General features: G+C 40.1%; 1 protein-coding gene across 2 annotated transcripts in view; it reads left to right on the top strand.

Annotated features, from left to right (window-relative positions):
- TENM1 (teneurin transmembrane protein 1) overlaps positions 1 to 23,716 on the top strand; it is a 254,101-nt gene that overhangs the window by 157,235 nt on the left and 73,150 nt on the right. For both annotated transcript variants that reach the window (XM_086470169.1, XM_086470168.1), the window contains 5 exons: positions 546 to 692; positions 11,569 to 11,785; positions 18,442 to 18,561; positions 20,294 to 20,555; positions 23,220 to 23,487. In XM_086470169.1, coding sequence (XP_086326295.1) covers positions 546 to 692; positions 11,569 to 11,785; positions 18,442 to 18,561; positions 20,294 to 20,555; positions 23,220 to 23,487 — 1,014 coding nt within the window. The remainder of the gene's footprint in view (positions 1 to 545; positions 693 to 11,568; positions 11,786 to 18,441; positions 18,562 to 20,293; positions 20,556 to 23,219; positions 23,488 to 23,716) is intronic.

The raw sequence follows: 23,716 nt of genomic DNA, 5'->3' as shown, positions 1-23,716 counted from the left end.
AAATGCTCCCTCATTTGCCTTCTGTGGAAAGAGCTGAATTGTAGCATAAATCAAATTGGCATTTTCTCAGTCAGCTGGGTATTTATGAACAGAATAAAAAGGTCACCTCCACTCCCTGCAATGTGTAGGATTATGGCCACAAATGCCAGTTTGTCATTTAAACAATATTTTCTATGTATGTCTTTGGTATAAACGTTGGTTCTCTATATACCTTCCTTTGTGATCTACAACTTATTTTTCAGTAACTAGAGAAAAAGGTGGACATGGCAGAGTGTTAAATACCTTCTTATAAGTTTACTTACTTTTTTCCTGCACACAAAATGTTACACACTGAAAAACCCTCATTCCTCTCTGAGAAATGCCTTTTGGGCAAGTAAAGGCAGGGACCAGGGTGGGGATTTTTCCATATTTGGCCAAAAATATAAATGGCTTGCAAGGGACCTGTGATCATTTGAAATGAAAGATCGTTAAAGAATAATTGCAACTGTAAAAGAAGAGAAGGAAACTTCTCCATGAAGTCTTCTTTTTTACATTTTCTTTTCTAGATGGCTGCCCAGGTCTCTGTTACGGAAACGGGAGGTGCACTCTTGATCAGAATGGGTGGCACTGTGTTTGTCAAGTGGGCTGGAGTGGCTCAGGATGTAATGTTGTCATGGAAATGGTGTGTGGAGATAATCTGGACAATGATGGAGGTATGATACATAATTCATGTCTCTTTGTTGACTTGTCACGTCCTTGATTGTCATTTGAATCTACAGTTTTGGTGTATGTTTTCCTTTTTATCACAGAATGTCAATGTTTGTCTGTTTGCTCAAGACAGTTGTTCCACTAACTTCATCTGAAGCAGTGCGGTGAGGGAACAGACCCTTGTGCTAGATGTTATTCAAGGCAGAAATTACGTATGTGCCATACCTATCACCCCAGTACTTGGCTTTTTTTCTGTAAAAAAAAAAGTGTAACAAGTAATTTCTTCTGGCGCCTTTCCACTCTACCTCGTAACTCTGTCAGCTATTTCAGAAAAGACAGCCGATGGATACCCAAATGAAAAAACCTCTGTGCCTGTCGAAATGCATCCAGAGTTTAGTCTTATGTTAATATTATATGAATACATTTGCAAGTATAAAGCATACATTTAGAGATGCTTTTTTAACATTAATCTCTTTCTTAATGTTTCCACTGAGACACAGCACAGTTCTTGCAATTATCTGGACCTCCATTTGAATGATTGTTGAGTAAGCTAGTGTGAAAAGTATGCAGAAATGATTTTTGAAAGTACCTTAAACAGAGCCCTGTACTGAAATAATCCTTCACTCTTCCACCAGTTGAACCAGGGCATTTGGCACTGGGTGCTGCCTACCTCAGATCTCTGTAGCCTTGATTCATTCTAAGGCTGTGTAAGTTTTAGGTTTGCTGGGAAAAACATAGTTCTTTCATAAGTTAGTCTCTGCTTCCTTTCCAGTAGTTCTTTCTAATACACAAGCTAGTGCATTTTTTTCAGGAAAAATATCCAGACTCTATTTCAGACTTAGCAGTGGGAGACGAGCCACAGCATTCCTCACTGATTGTTCTTGGAGTTAATTATTCTTCCTATCTATTTTAGGAATACTCATTTGCTGGGCAGGCAAGAAGGACTATTGCTTTCCTCTCCTTTACTTGCTACCATCCTTTACAGTGTATTTGCCCCCATACTCAGGGCTGTGCAGCTTTCTCATTCAGATTGCAAATACCTCTGCCCCAAGGAGTTACATTTTTGTCCTTAGATTGTACACCGAGATGTGTGGAAATATATATTATCTTACTGTCACACTTTCAGGCCGTCTCGGTGTCTTGGGTGAGATCTCATACCCCACTGCAGTGTCAAACCTTAGTATAATGATTGTCTATTTTCTTCTAGGTCATTGATAAATTAAGCTTGATTTAGGGCCAAGAACTGAGGTTACTGTGGGACCTCAGTAGAAATATTCTGACTCAGTGATGATTCCTCATTTACAGGTATATTTTGAGACCTTCTGGTTTTGTATCCTGCGGGCTCTAAGACCATGCTGTCCTTTGGCAAAGGCTTCCTCGCTTCTGAACCCCGTTCCAAATCACCTTATTCCTCTCTCACCCTTCCTTTTCCACCTTATTTCCAAGACATCTAACAACCATCTCTCTGCCCACTGTCTCTGCTCTTCTGTGCTGGTGTGTATCCCTTTCACACAAGGCCCCACAGCTGGCATCACTGCCCCCCGCGTGCTTTCCCATCTGGCTGGTGCTCTCCCCTGCCGTCCGAGCCACTGACTCACCCGCCTGCACTCTTAAATCTGTCCACAAAACCCTGTTTAGCCTGTAATGGATGTAAAGCATTTTCTGCTACACTCTATGAACCGGCTCTGTATAAACTGCCCTGTATTGTGATTTTGGGTGCTTTATATTCTGCAATAATGGTGAGTTATTGAAAGAGTTGGCAGTTTTAACTCTAAATCTCCTTGAATTTGTCAGTTTAAGGCAGACACTTAACATCATTTCACTGCAGGTTTTCAAAGTAATTTTCTTTTTCCTTTTTAATGGCAACATAACATGGACTAGGACAGCTCTGTTGACATTACAATTAGAGATAAGTGCAGAGAGAAATATTTAATTAATCTGACTACTACAGATGAGCTAAATGTAATTAAGTTTCCTTCACAATCAATTTTATATAAGAAAAGAAAATTACATGTACATATTAAAACTACTTCTTTTTATATATGAAGTCCATAGGACCTGATTTGGCATAAGCATAAATTAGAAAAACTCCCCTAAAGTCATTGGAGTTATACCAGTGTTACATTAATACGAAATCCGAAGCTGATTTCTAGTGTTTCAGGATTTGTATTCATACACAACAGCAAAACCAGAAATTAGGAAGGAGACATGACATTACCTGTTAAGTCCTGTTGGCTGGGAGGTTGTGCCTTAGACTATGAGAATATTATGGTGGCATAACGAGTTACCATCCATCAACTGGATTGGGTTCAGAACGATGGAAGCTATTAACGTTTTCACCCGCGGTTGTGGCGAGTTAAGAGCATGCGCTCGGCTGGGTTACAGAAACTCAGCTGACAGACAGCAGCTTCCTAAGCCATTAGGATGTGATCGCATCCAGTCAGTGACACATGGCTCTCGACGTAATTTAGTGCTGTTGTATATTCCAAATCATGGTATTGTCACCTAGAAAAGGTCTTATTCATTCCAGTTGTGTTTAAATCAATCATTTATATCTCGGTCCTTAGGAGATATTTTGAGCTTCGAGGAGGAAGTCACAACCAAAGAGCAAAGCTGTAGTACCGTTGATTATTATTTCAAACAAACTCTAGTTTCAGGAGTTAGGCAGAGGGGAAATTTTGTGCAGTTTCTAGTTGATTTATCACACTGCAGTGCTTTCAGAGGCTGAAAAACTGAGATTTTTACTATATAAAAATACATTCAAATACATGGTAGAAAAAACATGTTAGAAAATTAATTATTTTATCAGTTCCAACTGCAGGGATTGAATAATGTCATTTATTTGGCATGAGGAAATGTTAGTGATGTTATTTGGTCTGTAGTAACAGCATAAAAGCTTCGGGAGGGAGGAAGCCTTGAAGTTGTTTGTTAAGGACTGATATGTTAGTGTAAAGGTAAGCCACAAGCATGTCCACAGGCATCCTGGTTCCACAGATGCTGAAGCAGCAAGCGCTCCCCATCAGTGCAGTTGTCTGTGGTGGTAAGGTTAAACACGTGTGGAAATACTTTCCTGAGCAGGGAAGGTACTATTTCTTTTAAAGCCCCGTTAGTATACGCTGTACTTGCACCCTGGCTGTACCATAACTGCCTTTCCCGTTCCATCTCATAACTCTCTGTTAGCTTTTTCCAACTTGCAGACTTAAGGGCATGTTTACCTGTTCAAATATCACTACAAATATCATTGAAAAGGTCTTAGCATTATAACAGATGCACGACGGCATGGTTTGCACTTGGTCTTGTGGAGTGCATCTGCAGTCTGTTAGCAGTGTGATGTCCGTTAAATAATGCCAAGAAGTCAAGCAGATGTCCTTTGCAGTGCAGCCTTTCCCTTGCCGTGGCTTCCCTCAGCATCACATTATCCCCTATTTCTTCTTACTCTTCTTTCATTGTCATGACTGACATGGTTTCATTCTCAATTTATAAGATGACCGTTCAGCTCATCTAGGCAAGACATTTTCTGTCATCCTGCCATTACTTTAGACTCATTTGCAAAGCTTGCATGGCTCCAGGAGACTGCTTGAAAGCTCTGCCCAGTTCTGCGCAGGCGAGTGCCCGTGTCCCAGGCACGAGGAGGCAGAGCACCCTCCTGCAGCGCTGGGACGCGCAAGGTGCTCCACACCAGCTCACAGGTCACCCCCCCACACCCTACCAAGCCACAATTTACCTGCTGTTCTGCCATATATTTACATTGCTGCTGCACATGCAGGTCTTTGTCATAAGCTGAAAGTTGCAGCCTGTCACTCCCATTAATTTCTTTGATACGGATCTCTCTTTTAAATTTACCTGGATCTCTTTTCATCATTTTCTTTGTCTTTCATGAATCAGTCTTGACTATTTGTTTTTAAGGAAAATACTATTTACTACAAGCTTTGTATTCTCTTCCAAATATCCCTTCAGTCACTTCAGACAGTTATTGTAGCTTTCTCCAAGCTTTTCCAAGCACAAGAAAATATATGACTCAGCATAGCCTTGGGTTGATAACCACTGCTGCTAAAATATTGATGTATTTCTGACCCATCCATTGGCATTTTAATAACCTATCCATCACAGAGATATTGAGTCCATATATAAGTAATATGCTATTATTACACAGTATAAATAATACTGATGGGAATGGTTTTCATTGTTGCTGAGCAGCGAGGGCTCCCCGGGGATACTTACAGTTTCTGAAAATCATACCCTGATAGATTCTCCTGTGTGTGGAAGGCCAAACACCACAGGCACTCGCTGGACAAAACACTCTGCAGCCTTTCCACAGACGCACTGGTGGGATTCCAGTGTCCTTACACAAACGCTGGTGTTCCCAGTTAACAGCCTCACTGTCTGCTGCATGCTGTGTATTATGGCTAAAATTTGAGAAGCAGTTTGGCTTAATGCATACAAATGGGCGTTAGAGACTCATGACAGTTGCTGCTGCTTGGTCTCTTCTGAAGTTACTCTTTGATTCCGTTTGCTTAGAATCCTGGCAACCCTAATTGGACTTAACTGAGCCTGTGGTGAAACAAGTCGGCACAGGCATCGTTCAATGCTTACTTGAAATCTGTAAAAGGAAGCAAGCAAATGTGAGTTGAAGACTCCTGTGGATTTTTTTTTTTCCCACAAACAACAATAGTATTGAACAATTGATCATGCGAGTACCAAAAAGCTCAAATCCTTTAAGTGTTGAGAGTCATGGTTGAGTTTTTTGAGGTTGTACTGCATAAGGAGTGCAGAGAACAAAGTCTGCTTACCGCCGGGAGAACCTGAAAGCCCGTTTTTTTACTTTCTGTGAAAATGTTCTGGATATAGTTCTCCCAGCTCCATTGCTGGCTTGTGCTCGCTGGGACCTGTAGAGAGGGAGCAGGAGAGCACTTACAGACACGCCTCTGGGTTGCTCCGCAGCAGTGAAAATGAAGGTCATTGGTGTTACTTGTACTTAGTATATTGCTTAGCGATGGATTTGATTTTCATGTGACTGAGCAAGTACATTTATTAGTATGTGTGTTTGTGAGTATGCCTGCACCATATAAGCATATACACCACTTCTTGTAGTATTCTGGGTTTGGCATGAAGCGTAAAACTTCAAACCTATGGTAGTTAGCGTTAGTAGTGTCTGCTCCATGTCTGACAAAAGCTTGAAGGTGTGAAAACTCTGGTCTTTTAATGAACTTTAAAGCAGAGGAATAGCGGTTTTAAGTTTTCTTGCTAACTATTTACATTTTGCTTGCCAGATCCTAATGAGAGTGGATGGTTTATTAAAATAACTAACCCAGTAACAGGGAAGGTAGAGTCTGCTTGAATTCGTCGTTTTCGTAGCCAGTTAATAAAGCATCTCGGTGGTTTAACAGAAAAGAAGCCAATGTGAAAGTTACTGTATGCTGCACTGGTGAGCTGGGGAAGCCACGGCTGACAAAATTGGAACCGCTTTGTTCTTCACTTCTCTTACCCGTGTCCCCACCCAGTGCCTCTTTAATGTCCTTGGGTGTTCCGCTACCTAGACAAGTTGTACTAATTGTGAACACGGATCCATTTTCACCAACGTGAGTTAGTGTGATATTCCCAGATTTGCAGTCATGAATTGCAAGTAATACAAGGGTAAATGAAAAGACTAGAAAAGACAGGATTTGAGAAGTAGATGGCATAGAGGTGTTCATACCAGGCCCCAAAATATGGGATGCTCTCCATGTTCTTGCTGTTAGCTTATACCTGACTAAACGCCTTTTTCTTTTCCAACTGTTATTTTGTTTCATTGAGCATTTAATACAGCTATTAGGCACCGTATGGAAAGCTCAGATGCAAAACATATGAAATACAATCACTCTACAGCATTTGCCCAAACACGGTAAGAAAAAAGGTGTATTGCTGGAGAGTAACCAACAGAGAGGTGCCTCCGTAGCTCCACTGCCAATTTGTCTGGCTGCTGAAGGCCATCATCCATGTAGAAGAGAGATTGCTGCATAATGTGTACATTAGAGAATGTGCTGTACCTAGCACAGACTGAGCCTTCCATGACTGCAGTCAGAACATAGCTGAGGAGGTAATTTCATCACACTTTCCATCATATTAAATAAGAAAAAATATATATAAAAATGTATAAGCAAGAATTTTGTTTGATGGAAAACATTGTGTGATTCCATTGACATAAACTCCTGGCACAATAAATATTAATGTCATTCCTTATAGAAAGCTTCCTGAAAGGATCCCTTCCCCAGCAAGCAAATGGGAAAATCTTGTCCTAACTCTGTGAGCTCCGTCAATTCAGAGATGAGTGGTGTGACTGAAAACAGAGCAACCTGTTTGGGCATGCTCCACCTTTTCTTTGAGGTTATTTGAATTATTTAAGGGTGCTGTGAAGTGCTTTTTATCCTCAAGTTGATCTTTGTGAATTCTATTTTAGCAGTAATAGTAAAAATATTTTAGTTGTCTAATTTACTTACAAAACCAAAAATCCCAGTTCATCATTATCCCTTGCATAAAAAACAAGGTACCTGGAAGATATGAAACCATTATCTCAGACTCACCGAAATGTGAGTCACTTTATTGTATAATCTGTAGTGCACCATGAAGGTGCCTGACTGCCTTTGATATAGAATAAATTTAAAAATGCTAATAGCAAACCAAAATCATTTACACCTCTGTAATACATTTTGGTCTGTACCTGTGCTGTGATGCACTTTGGTAATTGACACTAAAAACTTCAGTATACAGGCTCCCCTGCTGTATGAATTACAGATTTTGCTGTTTGTAGTAGCTTGTTCATGCTCCTGCCTGTTGTCTCCTGAGATTTAAAAGAAACCCTGCTGTTTTCTTAACACGGTGAGTTTTTTAATAGTTGGTTCCTGGTATATGAAAACTTAACTGAAAAATTAGACCATTGTTTGAGAATTGACTCATGTATTTGAGGCATTTTCAAATGAATTAGTTTCATGTTGTAGTTTATAAACAAGATTTATTTGTTGTTCTCGGTTATTCTCCTGGATTTAAAATCTCGTTTGAAATAGGATTGGTGTATTGAAAACATTATCCTCACATGCACTTACTAATATGATTTGCATTATCATAAACCTCCTCCATAGGTAACTTGTGATCAATTGTTTTACCTGGTTCGTTTTATCGGGTATCATGCTAACTCACAGTAGTTTATTTTTGAGGTTTAGGTTTGGGTTTTTTCTCTTTTCTTTTAAATGTTCTATGTTAAAATTTAAGTCTTAAATGAGGCTAAAGTGGAAGAAAGAATTTATTTTGGTTTAAAAGTTCCCTATTTGCCCCAAAATAGGTGTTTTATTCTTTTACTTCGGCACAAAGTGTGAAAAATATTTTTCAGTTTTATCAAAGTTGATTTCTTTTCTAAATTTTGTTTGATAGTTTGGAAAAAAGCTAGAAGTTGCATTATTCAGACAATTCTAGTTAATGATTTTTAAACATACGCCCAGTGGCCTGAGCCAAATATGTGATGTTAAGTGTCCGCAGAGGAGCTGGTGCTGCTGCACCTCCTGCCACACTGCCCATGAAGCATCTTCTCTGAGCTTAGCGTGTGTCTTCTGTTTCATTCTGTGGGTTGAGAGGGGAGATTGAAATAAATTGTCACCTAATCACTGAAAAGATTTTTTTAAAATGCAAAAAAAAATAAACACGGAAGGAGAGAGAGGAGTCATGAATGCTAATCTGTAACCTAGAGGACTCCTACGTTGGATTAACATAATTTGGGTAGCAATTTCTTCCTCTGATGGCTTTGTAGCCGTGGCTCCCAAGGCCGTAAGCTGTTCCTGGTGCCCCCAGCGCTTTGTCCATTCCCAGCGCTGTTAGGACAAATACCATTCTCACCGTGGGTTGTTCAGATACGCTTCTGGGACTTAACACCCCTGCTAATGGGAAACCCACCCTGTTGTAGCCCTGAGAGCCAAATGAAATCAGGTGCAAGTAATTCAAACCAAAATAACTCCATTAGCAGAACCTGGAAGAGTTTCTAAGATAGTCACTTTGCTTTTCACAAAGAAAAGATCAAAATTGAGTCTGACTGGAAGATGGAGAACTGCTTTCCCTTTACTTGGTTTCTTTTAGTGTACAGCATGAATGCAGTGTTTGTTGCCAGGCATGTAAGCTGTTGACCAAAGCAGAGAAGAGTGAGGACTCTATTACAGAAAGCAAAGTATTTAATTGTTATTTTTATAGCTATTTCTTTCCTAAGGAAATCTTCATATTTTTGTGTCTTTTCACTTTTATCTCTTACATAGATGAGAGAATCAGGTCAGCTGAGTTCTCACGTCTAATGGCTTGTTGACAAGGAAAAAATTAATCAGAATAGCTACTGTGGAATAAATAGCTTCCCCATAGATACTGTTATTCTCAAATAAGTCCGCCTTTTTTGTGATTAGTGCTTATTCTGTCAGACCAATGTTTGTCAAGTTTCCCAGGTAGACAGCAATCAGCTTGTAGAAATTAGTACCTTCCAGAAAGTACCTGGCTCCTTGAACAGGCCTTGTCACTGCCATAACCATTCCAGGGGCAGAGACCAGCCCTGAATGGCTACATCTAACCACATCAGAGCCCTCTGCAGGGATCTTCACCAGTATAAAGCAAAAGCAAGAGATTTCAATTTTTTTATCACCTTTTCAAGTCTAGTAGAATTCTTTGATATTTGCGATCTTGGAGAATCTACTAGTAATTTGAGGCTTTTCAGTTCACTTTCTACAGAAAGCTTCGTTCCTTGGACAAAAAAGAGGAAACAGTAAGAGAAGACATTTTTTCCTTGAAGTTCTAAGCCTACTCTTCAGGTTTCAACCCAAAAAACTCTTTTGTTTTCTCATCAGAACACAATGAAAACCCCTCTGGTTCGTATCGTAAACTCCTCCATCCGCTTCCCATGTGGTTTTGTTTAGACTGGAGGCCCCTTATTGTTTCAGTTTACTGATTCCCTAGCAGATTTCAATAGTTTTCTAGGTTTCCCTGAATATAAAGTGACTGCTGCATTCGAAGTCAATAAACTCAACATTGCCCTGTGAAGTTCCTCTCCCACCGCTGGCAAATGCCCGTTGTCTCCAGGACTAGGGGAATGTGGAAAGAACTTAAAAGCGTGCACTGACCTGTAGCTATGCCAGCTTTGCTGGATCTGAGGGTTTCAGATTATTGTTGCTAGCTATCTGCAGTTGCCCTTGGCTCGTAATCACAAAAACTAGCCTGCCCTATCTGATTTCACAGCTGCAGTAGGATAGATTTGTTAATATTTTTTTGTTTAGCCAAGCAATTACCGTGCTCAAGGTCAGGCAAGGATTTTCAGACTCCATGAAAGCCCATTTCATTATACCTGTTTGTTCTGTAGAAGGGCTTTTGCTTTCTTTTCAAAGTGAATATTTTATGCTGTTATTTACTGAGCATTCACACAGTGCAGTGTGCTCTGTTGAGAAAAGAGCAGAGTTGGCTGAGGGTTGGTCTCGCACCCATTAAAGTCAACGACAAGACTACAGCAGTTCCCTGATAACGCAGTTTGCCCTGAGGAGGGGCGGTTTGATGAGCACCAAAGCATTGGTATGAACAGAGCCTGAAAAGTCAAAGCATGAAGTGAAAATATCTGACAGTATGTTGATCCTATAGCATTCCGATTTTAGCACAAGGGAAATCCATACAGTGATATGATGACTCCACATTTATTCAGACTGACCTTGTTAAAAATACGAAGAGATGTCTTTGTTGAAGGATACAGTGCCTTCATCTTGCTTTATATGCATTAGTGTGCTCGTCAATCCACACAAGTTAGCAACTGGTAGGTCATAAAATGGGTGTTTAAGAAGATAGTTGGACATTTTACCGTACCTTATTAAATCTGTTTCTGGTTGAGTACGTAATTTAAGCGATTTGGACGTCTAAGCTGCCGATAGAAGCAATTAAATGCCAATAGCCTAAAATTAAGTTTTATTTAGGTGCTTAATTTAGATGCACTTCAGTGCTTCACTTTTCATCATAAGCTTTGAACATTTAAGGAAATTGGTTTCACCCACAAATGTTGTTACAAGTTTGTCCATGAAGAAATATAGATTTGGGGGAAAAAAATAATTATTTCTCCTATTTTTCATATTTGAAAGTGGAGGGAGGTGAAATAGGTTTATTTTCACTTTGAAATTTGCTTTCCTGGTACGACATCTGTGGAGAAGACTGTATATATCAGGTCACTGAGATAGAGCCTGCATCAAAGTGTGTATTTATGTATCAGCAACTACAGGAGGAATGTAGTCATGATTCTGCCCTTTTTGGATCATTCTAGTATTGCCACCAATAAATGAAATTTAAACGTCCTAAAGTACTAATAAAACTACTGCAGGGCTTAAAACAGAAGTCGGACAACTGTAGCAGGTACCTTTTTTTACTACTGTGGTGAGGATGCTTATGAGAGTTAGATAACATTTCAGACTTCGTTACTGCAGACCGGATAGCAGGTGTATATTCTTCACAGGTGTGAACAGACAGTAGTGACAATAAAGGACTCTTTAAGATATCAGCCCCACAGGGTGGACCATGCAGCCGTTGGACTAACGAGTATTGTGTAGTGATTTTCTCCTTCTGCCTGTTCTGCAGTGAAGACAGTCCCACTCCTCCCTGTTCACTTAGTTTGTAGGTTCTGTCTTCTCATTATCACGTGGGGATTTTATGAGGTGATAACAGTGTTAATGAACAGAGAGAAATATCCCTCCTGGACTAAGCATGTATGTTAATGCTTTATTGAATTATGTGTCATAATCAGCATGCCTTCCGATTGATTAAATACCTCCTGTGCTCTCCAGTAGTAAACATGGTGCTTTATTCTCAGAATCACTCAATTTCCTGAACTTTCCATTCTCTCCATTTTAGATGGCTTGACAGACTGTGTAGACCCTGACTGTTGTCAGCAAAGCAATTGTTACGCAAGTCCTCTCTGCCAGGGTTCGCCTGATCCCCTTGACCTTATTCAGCACAGCCAGCCGCCTTTCTCTCAGCATCCTCCGAGGCTTTTTTATGATCGGATCAGATTCCTTATTGGGAAAGAAAGCACTCATGTAATCCCAGGAGATGTCTCATTTGAGAGCAGGTGAGTTTTCTTTTAGATGGAAGACTTTTCTGGATGTTGAGAACTGCAATGAAATTATTTAACCAAGGAAAAGCAGTGATACCTGGATAGCTGAGAATTCTTCGCTGGTGATAAAAAATTACATAGAAGGATAGCAAACATTTAAGTCCCAACAGATGAGGATCTTGTTTATCAAATTCTTATTGCTACCTGTCTAGTTCATAAAAGGGTCACAGCAACAAGCTCTACTACTCTTATTAACAAGACTTTGACTGTTACAGAAGGTAAGCTCTCTTGTAAAATAGGTGGTGGAAAGTTCAGCCCTTTATGCTGTAGATGCGTATAAAGGCAGGAGGCAGAAGGAGTTGGATTCATATGCGTTGTATTCAGTCACCTTTCTGCCCAACAGTATTTGGTTGGTACTTACAGTGTAATAAATTCAACATGTGTCACTTACATATAAAGCAGCTACCTAGTTAGCAAACTTTTTTGGTTTTGCTACATGTGGATAGACCAGTGTGGAGTTTACCATTTTGTGCTGTGGGTGACTCTCAAGCTGTCATGCAGACAGTAGAGTGATCTCTGAGTGTTTGTGACGTTGGCTTGCCCTTTAACAGGAAAAGACTGTGCGGTTGGAAAGGGGCACTTTCTTGCTCAGAAAACGTGGTAACACATATTTTCTTGAACATCTGAAATATAGGGGCACGTAAGTTTTTATGTTGTGGTTCACCTGGGAAGCTATAACTTACATGCTGACAAAGAGATCCACAAATCATCCACGTCACCTAACTATTACCTGTCAACTAGGCCTACACATTAGATAAACTATGTTCAAGTAATAAGGGCGTAAGAGTTTTTTTATTTTCACAGTAGAGTACATAGCACTTAGGTTACAACCTCGACTTCATTCCACAGCTGCAAATTCAGTGCACTTTCTCATTGTAACTTATTAATTTTTAATAAAGTAAATATGTAAACAGAGTCTTTATTGATCTGAAATACCTAAACATTTAATCACTATTAATAATGTAACAAGTTGTTATAAATATGTGGAACAATAGGGCATGAAAATGAACTCTGTGAATAGCACCCCCCTGCCAATGGCGGGTCTCTCGGAGTGGGTCTCGCTGACGAGCAGTGCCGCTGCGCCCTGTGCCGGGGCCTTGGCTGGCTCTACGTGCCACGGAGCAAACTGCCGTTTAAACCAAAAGGCACCAGTGAAAGATTTTCCTCATCAAAATGCCCAGCCGTGAGGTGTTTTCAGAGAGGAGGTGAGCACTCAAGTCGCCTGTACGGTGTTCTGTGACACTGCAAATGTTAGCAGCCAGATTGCACATAATCCCGTCAACGTGCTTTTATAGATATAAGGAACTGATCTTTTAAAGCTATCATTGATGGGATTTAACTTGGATTTAAAAGCTTTTTCTGAGTATTTCATGTCTTTACCCTGATATCTGCCATGCCTTTTAAGAACGAAGAGCAGCCAAGGCCCGTGTGTGAGCAGCAGCCCACCCTCACCATGGTTGGATGCTCTGTAGCACCAAGGAATACTTGTACTTGTGTTGGTGCACTGCTCACACCCCAGATATCATGTCCTCCCACTGCAGAGAAATTACTAGTTAGTTTGGTGAGAAGATCATTGGGATTCAGATGAGGCTGTCTGTATCTTTGGAATCAAGGCAGTGCCTGGAGACTTGTGCTGTGCCATGTCTCCTGGGTTTTCTCAACAGTAATCTACAGTGTGCTGGGCACCCCGGGGAGTTCATCAGTCCACACTGTGCTCGATCCTCAAGTCTTCCAGGCTGTTGAAAAATTGCTCATCCATAAGTCAAATATTATTAAGAACTGCCAAAATTTTCCTCAAGGATGAGAGATAAGGAGAGTCTCAGAAGGAGGCAATAGCTTAGCTGTGCTGCCTCTGTTCAGAAATCTTCCTCTGACATTGTCAATCTGACTGTCATCTAGTGTCTGTTCCTCTCCTGGGAATTAAGATTACTGAAAAAAATATAGAAAGACAACTGTTACTACAGTTTAAAAAAAATAATAATCAGAAATCTCTGATCCTGCCTATCTGGTACAGACCAAAGAGTGCTTGGGGGCTTTTAATATTGTTTTGGCTGTTACTGAAAAGGTTGTGTCCAGGCAGATGATATTAACTCATGGCTGCCTGCAATGCCACTTGTTTTATAGCATTGGTGATTCAACAAGAAATGTTGGAAGGATTGGATGACATAGTCGTATTCATTTATTTCAGAGCAGTGGCATCCATTCCCACTGGTGCTCAAATTTTGCAAAGCCTTATCTGGCTTTTTTTTTTTTCTTTTCCTTTGCAAGAAGTCTCTGAGACCATTAGGAGGATTAAGGAAGAAACATCTATCCAATATTTTCAGTCTTCTTGAACTGTTATGCTGAACCATGGCTAAATACTACACCAAAATTAATGTTAAGGAGCTAAATGTTTTCAAAACATATTTTGCTTTTTATTATGTCAAAGCTATGTCATTTGTACTGGGTTTTTACAAACTCTCAACTTAAACTGTGACATGCTGAAAGGCAGATTAGACACATTCTGAATAAATGGAAATGTGCTTGCTTATGTCAGGAATGGTTTTGACCTACTGCATGTAGCAGGGTGTAGCAGATTATAATGTTTTTATCAACTTCTGTTCTCAGGGAGGTTTTTAGCTTGTTTCTTTGCTGAGTGTTTCTAATGCATGCTGCTGGCAAGCTATTTGACTCGCTGCAAATTGCCTACAAAAAGGGTCCAGTGTATGGTGCTGAATTAATTACCCTTCAAAGGGTGCTTACAGCAGCATTGTCAGCAGGAATAAATGAATGTACCTTACCAGCCTTTAGCTTAATTTCTCTGATTGAAGATTTTAATCAGAAATGTAATATAGTAAATGACATCTACTGGTAATGTGACACTTGTGAATTCACAAGTTGCTTGACAGTTCCGCATCTGAGCCTAACATCTCAGCCTGAGGTGCTCAGTGACTATTGGAAACTTAACACACAAAACAAAAGCAAAAAAACCAGCAGATAAGTAGCAGTAGAGCAAGGCAGAATGGTGGTGGAATAATAAAAGGCTTTACAAGCAGTGAAAGAACACATCTAGAATTTTAAACTTCTATTTATATTTTAAATTAGAGATGTCAAACAAACTGCATGATGGCAGAGAGCTGAGACCTGCAGAGCTGAGATCCTCAGTTACACGTGGAATGACCCATGAAGCACTGACAGAGAAATCCTACTTCTTTTAGGCCACCTGCAACCCGTGGGAATCTCTGCTTTCTCTCAAAAAGCCAACTGCTCCCTCTGGAGTTGCAGATTTAGTACAGCTTGCCAGGGGACTAGAAACATTTTTAATGCATTTGAAAACACTAAGGCAGCTTATCAGGGACATGTTCCTTCCCAGCTCCTCCAAATTAGAAAAGACATTTTTGCACTTACTTGCAAGTTAAAACAACTTGGACAGCCTTAGTCCAGGCTTATGCAATCGTTGCAAGTAGGTGACTGTTGGACAAGTAGTATGAGTTGTTATCCCCTGTGAGAAAGAAAAGCAGGCCAGTCACAAGTGTGTAAAGTCTTAGAGGCTGAGAATAGAAGAGGGACATACATTGAGGAGGCATAGTGATCCTTAGAGGTTTCTCTGTTAAAAGTAAGAAAAGCAGTGAGTGGTAGCAATCTCATCTGGAAAGAGGGTGAATGTTGAAGCAAGGAAGCGTGAAGTGGTAGTTGAGTATGGAGTGACATCACTGCAGGGAATGTGCTCTAAAAGCTCTGGTAAGGAAGGGAATTAAGTGAGGTCGTCTGCAAGCAGCAAAGCTGCAGGCAACCTGCACACCAGTGTGCCTCTGGCTGTGGTGGTCCACTTCGTGACCTGTCAGAGCGTTGGAAAGGAGGGAGAACCTGCTGCAGACTGGGGGGCTTTTTGTTACCTCCCGGAGCCTTTGAGATCAGTGCTGGTCATAAAGTAACTGAAAAATGTTTTCATACCTGCAGTAAATGCAAAAATTAGTCAGGTGCTGGTAATTCAAGAAGAGGCCAGAGAGTAGAAGATTCTTCAACTTAGAGTAGGTAATAAAAAGACAGTAAATAATGAGGACAAATGTAGCAACAGAGGCAGGCTTAGAACATTTAAAATCTAAAAGGTTGCAAAGACAGTTCAATGCAGATAAATGTAGAATAATGAGGTTTGTGAGTCTTTATACTTTTACATACTGTAAAATGTGTGTGGCTTGTAAAATATGATGAATAAAAAAGGAGCAAGACAGTTGAAAGATAAGTCTAATATTATTTATGAATAATGAGAAGTAAAGTGAATGAGTAGAGGAAAGAACAACTGTGTATGAAGTAATGGAGACTTTGAGTTGTTATCACAAATCTGTGTTCTTGATAAAATACGAGGACAGAGTAGAGTCAGAAGACAGGTCTGTGTGGAATGAACAAACAGGAGTACGAGAATAACTACTGAATGATGATGACTCTTAGGGGCCTCTCTCACACCAATGTGTGTTGTAAATATACAGGGTGTACTAGTAAAGAGATTAGAAAAGGTAAGGCAGGTCTGTTGATGTTAGAAATATGAGAAAACAACAGAAATCAGTACTTTCTGCTCTAACAAATCAAAGAGTAATTGAACCTGGCTGTACTGTTGAGTGAGTCTTGTGAGTCTGTTGAGACACACAAAAGCTTGATTGCCTTCAGTGGAGCAGTGGGTTTTGCCCACAGATAGAGCGGTGATTAATTTAGTTCATGTAGAAAACAAAAAGGTGGTAAATCAGAACTCTGTTTTGCATACTGGCATTAATGGAGCCTCTCCCATTCCTCTGGGATTTATCAACATCTTTGCTGAAAATCAGCATCTTTCTGTGTCCTGGGAGCCTGGAATTCGTATTAGCTGTGGTGAATGGCATACTCACAAAGGGGTTAATTTTTACCAGTTACATTTTCTCAGGTCATAGTCAACTGGGTTTGATGATATCATAGTGATAAATCAGTGCCCTGTCAAGTGGTTTTGGAGAATGGGATCTTACGAAACAAGTCAGAATTTTCAGAAATTTATGGTCTCTAATCTGTGTGTATGATTTCGTTGGATCATGATCAATTAATCTCTCAAGGGATACTTTTTAAATTCATTTATAGAATCCAAAATAACTTTCACCTGAGTAGCTATTAAGTTTTTCCTTTCGATTACATACTAACTGTGTAAAGGTAGGATGTGTCTGTTGAGGTCTACCATAAACTTTCAAATTGAAAGAGAAACGTAACAACGTCTAAATTTATGCTTATTGTTTATATTGAGTAATTAATGCCAGTTACCTTTATAAGTATTCTATTGGTTTTGTCCCTCTAAATGTCTTAACGTTATCAAAAGACTTTTGCATACACTGTTCACTTCATTATGTGAAATCAAAGTTCCAGGAAACACATGCGATTGCATCATTAGATCCCAAGACCTGGATCCATTCAGCCAGTGGAGGTACGCTCGTGGAGCTTATCTGACGGCACGGGACAAAATACCAAAAGGTGTTTCAGTGGAATGTAGCTGCGTAAGCCCTTAGAAAATCCCACTAGGGATCTGCACCGTGAGGGTATTTTACGTCTTATTCCCCATCCTTGATGAGACTTGTCTTCTTTACGTTTGAGTCTTCAAACACATAAAAGGCTGAAGCTGAGAAAAAGAGAGTAATTTCTTCAGCATTTCTGTGGCTAGGATGAAAGTAATGGTCTTAAACGGCAGCAGCGAAGATTCAAATTAGACCGTAGCAAAAACTTGCCATGAATACAGCACTCATGCAGAAGCATTGGAATGGGTTACTTGTTGAGGTTATAGAGTTAGACAAGCATCTGTCTGGAGTAATGTAGGTATAGTTGATCTTACCTGAGGCGAAGGAATGGACAAGATAAAATCTTGTATTTCCTTTCAGCTCTCATTTTCTATGATTCTGTGATCCCGTTAGCCTCCGATTAGACGCACTTAGTAATGAATTCACTTTCCTGTCCGTTGACTTTGATGCATTCTGCTGTGCTGCCATATTCCAACCTCTTTACTGGAATGGGAAGATTTTTATGCTGGAAAGCGGGTGCAAGTCCAGCACATCCCAGAGGGAATCTAAAAGGGCATAACGTATGATGGGGGATTGAGAAAAATGTATGTTACACTTGATTAGGTGCTCTCTGAATTTACCTGTATAACTTTCTGAAGTTCGATGAAGGCCATGTGTCTCACTGTTGCCTTATCGCATTAGTTCAGCTTTTTTCTCATAGACAGCGATGCCCTATTCTTAGCAGCAGAGAATGAGGTTTCATTCTCCCCTTTCACAAATCATCACCCCTAGAGCTGCAGCAAGCTAAATGACACTATCAGTGAAACCTTTGCAGTGCTGTTCAATGGCAGAACAAATGGTGTCCTGAACTATAGTTGGAAATGGAAATATATTCTTGATACACCAGCAATTCATGGGAGAATCTGTGTGTCATCTTCATGAGATAATGGTTTTTCAAATCAATCTTTTGGACTTGTTTGAATTTTCATTCAAAATCAACAGTCACAATGATATCAGGGTTGTTCTATCTGTCTGGGACTGAAGTATACCACAGTTTCTGAAATCAGTGCCCTTCTCCCGCTCCTGATGTGTCTAACATGTTGCCTTCTACTCTTTTTGTTACAGACGGGCATGTGTCATTCGAGGCCAGGTGGTAGCAATAGATGGAACACCTTTGGTTGGAGTGAACGTCAGTTTTCTGCACCACAATGAGTATGGATACACCATCAGTCGACAGGATGGAAGGTCAGACCTTCATGTATGGTCCTTCACTGGTTTAGATTTGTATCGTTAGGGCCATCTGCCACCTTCTATTCATGTACAAAATTTTCACAGACATTGCTGCTTGTAGTGTGGGTTGAAGATGGCATCTGGCCCTCTGCTCTGGGAGCATGTTTAGTTAGAGCTCTCTGTGGTCAGGGGACCAAAGAAGAAAGAGAAGAAGAAAAAACCTGAACAGCAACAAGATTACAGTGACATTCAAACACCTGGAGTCAAACAGTACTGCTCTAACAGTACCTTCTTGACATGTGAATATTTTCTCTGGTCAGGTTTTCCAGAGAATTCCCTGTCTTCCCTCTTTTTTTTCTGTTATTAAGTGTGAATCTTCCTAGTAGTTTATTGAGGTGTCAATGAATTTAACTCCTTTAATTGATCACCTGAGCCACACAAGTAAAAGTGAGGACAGACTCTTTCCAGAGCCCAAATGGCTACACTGCTGTTCCATAACCAGTCCTGAGCAATCCTGGCTTCACCTTCTTCCCCGGCCTCGTAGGGCTGAGTTCAGCTCGCAGGGAGAGAAGAAGTTCCTATATATTCTATATTGCACTCTGGGGTTGGCCAGCCATTTGCAATAGGGTCATGATTTGCTCCTGAACTTGAATTAAGCTGCTAAGGGCAGTTTAAGACTTCATCTTCCTTGGCTGCGTGGTGAATTACAAGAAATCAGAAGCTATCTTCCAACAGAGAAGGAGTGTAATTTGTCACTGCTTCCCCAATTTTTTTTTTGTTTGGCTTTGACAATTTATGAAAGTGAGGAGCATGCATATTTATTTTACCTTAGTTTATTGACTTTCAAATCGTGCTACTGAAAGTTAGTAATTATCATTTCCTCTTTACGCTAGCCTGGATAAAGTTGTTGCATTAAAATATGCTACCTGTATTTTGCTGCGAATGTAAGCGGTGTCATTTGGGAAATGTGATGAGATATGCATAATTAAGTCTGACTTCTTATCACAGTTTGTTACCATCAAAAGCCTCCATAATAGATGCATTCAATAATACAGAGAGTGAAGTATCTATTTACATATTACCTTGTGTTGCCTGACTGTGGGTGTCAGAAACTCAGGAAATTAGGACTCTCTATATCGTGCCTTCGATGCCCCACTGTTTTGCAGCCCAGATATGCCAAAGGTTCTTCACAATAGCTCCCAGAGGATCACCTGCCTTATGTACAAGAGCTGATTCAGTTCTCAGTGCAATTAATTGGCATCTTTCCCCAAAATTTCATATCCTGCACAGAGGGTTCTCCTGCTCGGTGTACTCGCCTGCTGCTACTTTTAGAAAAAGGGGAAAGGATATGTTACTAGAGAAAAGGCCTAACAGGCTTTAAGACTTCTTATTCTGCAGGCTGCACCTCCATAGATTATGAGTAGCATCCCTTTTCAGGGCTAGGAATTTCATTTCATATGAACCAAAGTAACTGGGTCCACGCTTTTGTTACAGATGACTCATTAGTATTGATTCTAGTTGATAAATAGAGGGGAGGTAGGCCAAGCAACCATGAAGTACTGTACTTTGCTATCGATGCGTACAGGGAGAAAGCACAGAGCAGTAAAGCTTCTTCATGAATACCGTGATGCCAGGAAGGTATACTTGAATGATTTCACATAGTTAATTTATGAGCAACATGAAGTTTTTGTTTGTGATGCATTGAAATTTGCGGTAATACGATGATAAAAAGTTTTCTCTTTTCCAGTTTTGACCTTGTGGCTGTTGGAGGCATCTCTGTCACTCTAGTTTTTGACAGATCTCCTTTCATATCTGAAAAAAGGACACTTTGGTTGCCTTGGAATAGATTTATCATCGTAGACAAAGTTGTAATGCAAAGAACGGAGTCGGACACACCATCTTGTGACATCAGTGGTTTTATCAGCCCAAATCCAATTGTACTCCCTTCACCCTTGACAGCATTTGGAGGGTCCTGTCCCGAAAGAGGAACCGTTATTCCAGAGCTACAGGTAATGAAAAGACACTTAAATTAACAATTTGTTGAGTTGCAGAAGAAGGTCTAGACAATTGTAGAAGATGATACCAAATAGTGAGCGATTAACTGCTGTGATGTTATTCACTTGTCAGAATGACACCAGTGCATATCTCTAGTTCTGTTAACAAGATGCTTTTCTCTTTTTTTCTTTCTTTATTTTTTGTTAATTTTTTAAGGCTCTTTATTTCTTGCCTCCAAGTAGAAGTGGGGAGTACTATCATGATTTATTATTGAAATCCTGATTTATTTATGGCGGTGCACAAAACCATTCCTAGATCACAAATCAACAGTACAACTTCCCCATACATCAGTGTGAAGCAAGACCCAAGATGCTTTGAAGACTCCTAGGGATGTTTCATCCATTCACATTTTCTAGTTCTTTACAATGGCATCTCCAGCTATATGTTAGCTTCTTGGTTCTTATTACTTTCTTTCCAAGGTAGAGCAGTTTTAAGATGATCTTTAGGATTTTTTTTTATTTAAATATCTCCCTCTCGACACTCCTTAAGTATTTAGAAACAATTTCTAATTAACCTTGTATTTAACTGTTCTTTTATTTGAGACTTAAAAGAGGTTGTATGAGCCGAACACCCAAGAAACTACGACTACACGGGTTTCAGATCATGTTAACCCCCATGATTTTTAGTGTGTTGTTTGAGCAGTTAGAGTTCAAGCAATAAGTCCTCTTTCAGCTTCTCTTTAAATTTCACTGAGCAAGTCTGGAAGATATTTTGGAGGCTACCTGTAGACATGAATATTTCCAGCCTTTTCTCTTTTTCTCATAAAAGTGTTGCTGCTGATTAAGAGCCTTTGTTCTACATGAAGAGACCTCTCATTGAACTCGATTACATCTAAACATCTCCATAACTATTAAAAACATTATTATGTTTGAGACAGTTGATGGCCATAATGTTGCTTCACAGAACATAATAAGTGAAATTAATGAACATAAATTAAGAATAACTGATGCACGTTAGTAAGAAAAAACTGGGTCACATTACTCCACATGAGGTATTCCTGGTCTTCTTGAAACAGCAAGGTACCCGAAGATGCAGTCTACTTGGAGAGAAACTGCCAGCAGTCTTTTTTTTTTGTCATTGGAGGGTTCTTGCAGTGTTAAGTTTCGTTGTGCAGTACTGGGAAGTGAACAAAAAAGTAACCCCAAATAATATGAGAAGAAAATATATTAGCGTGTCTCAACGTGTCTCAACGCATGAATATTTCTTCCTGTTTTTCTATTAAGCAATGAGAAAAGATGTCAGATGTGTGACAGAGGGGGCAGCTGGCATGTCAGCAGGAAGGAAGGGGAACACTGCAAATCAGGAACAATACAGGGAGCAGGATTTCCCTGGCAACACTACATTTCATATGTCGAAACGACAAGTGCTGGCAGGCCTCCAGCTGTACTGCAGCAGTCCTATGACAGTCATACTGTTGCAATGTGTAAATAAAATTGTTTTGAAAGTGAAGTAATCTATTGTTAAACAAGAAAAATTTTAAAACAGGGGAATATAAAGAAAACAGTTTGTATTTTTCTACACTTGACGAATTTAACATTGTGATAGGTTTGCTTGTTATTACAGAAATACGCTGAAATCATTAACCTTATTAAGCACAGTCTAGTTTTCAGTGGCTTTTGAGTGACTGCAGTGGCATCCTTCAAGAGCTGCTCTCTTCTCTTGCCTGCTCTTCTTCACAGTCTGTCCTAGAAGAGCTCCTTTTTCTCAGGAGATCACAAGAGCTAAATCCCTTTTTCTAGCTCCAAGGCCCACATCATTCAAAAGGTCAAGGCCAACTTTCTTTTTCTCCCCTCACAAGCTCCCAGTCTTTGCAGTCCTTCCAGTTGCTGAGGGCTTATCTTCGTTGCAGCCAGGAATTGATACCACCCCACAGCGGGTACATCCAGGGCAGCTTTAATCCAAGTGATTCAGACAGCAGCACTGACAGCAGTGCCGTGGGATTTGAGCGCTGTTGCACACCCTGGGGACTTACCTGTTAGCTAGATGACTCTGGCACCCAGACCCTTTCATCTTCGCTGCCGCGTGTCCCCAGTTAGCTTGTTAGGTTCCTAATGCTGCGCCTTCCTACACCGTGCTGGGGCTTAGCCTTGCTGCAAGCGCTTCTGCACAGAAGACCGTTTAGCAGGAAGGTTTGTTTCCTTTCTTAGCTCTCCCCAAGTTAGAGTTATTGCCTCCGAAGCAGGATCGTGTCTTCAAATCGTGATGTAATGCATAAAGTGCGTGCGTATTTTTAAAAAGTTTTTAATTGTATTTTGGTTAAGAACACTTGTTAAGCAAACCAAATAATAAAGCCAAGGTAAAGCTGTAGAGCTCATATGTAAATATGTCCAGAGATAGTATTTGGTTCTCAGTGATAAGAGTAAAGCATTAGAGGAAGAGGCTCTTTATCAAAATAGACAGATCACCACCCAGTAAGTTGACCAAGCAGTTTGTGGTATTGGACATTTTGTGATATGCCTGGCGACCGCATTGCTGAAGTCGTCACAGAAGACATCAGTGTGTTAAGGGGTACTGTGTTCACATCATGATTGTGAAATGTGAAATAAAGCACCTGCTGTTATTATATTAATTTTGCATTTTTCTTGACTATAGATATAATTATGTGGTTTTTTTCCAAGGTGGTCCAAGAGGAAATCCCAATTCCGTCGAGTTTTGTAAAGCTGAGTTATCTCAGCAGTCGAACACCAGGGTATAAAACTTTGCTGCGCATTATTTTGACACACACAACCATCCCTTCTGGAATGACAAAAGTCCATCTGATAGTTGCTGTTGAAGGACGTCTGCTTCAGAAATGGTTTCCTGCTGCAGCCAATTTGGTGTACACGTTTGCCTGGAATAAGACAGATATATATGGGCAGAAGGTTTCTGGTCTGGCCGAGGCGATGGGTATGTAGAATCACCTTGATGTAAGCAGAAGCGCTCACACACATCAAGCCAGGAAAATGCGGCTTATAAATTTTGTTGCTGCACTTATATTATTTTAAATGAAATGCCTCTTTAGCTAAAGTGACTCGTATGATTTCCCGAGAACATTTATTTTCTTGTTCTTCCAATGTCATCTTTCTAATTTAATCAATTTGAAAATCCCCTTTTCCCTCAGAGAATGGTTATGTAC

Source organism: Leptosomus discolor, chromosome 9 (genome assembly GCF_034619465.1).
Source record: "Leptosomus discolor isolate bLepDis1 chromosome 9, bLepDis1.hap2, whole genome shotgun sequence".
NCBI classification, from domain to species: Eukaryota; Metazoa; Chordata; class Aves; order Leptosomiformes; family Leptosomidae; genus Leptosomus; species Leptosomus discolor.
Note: the sequence above shows the minus strand (reverse complement) of the source record. Positions and strands in the feature narration are given on the sequence as shown.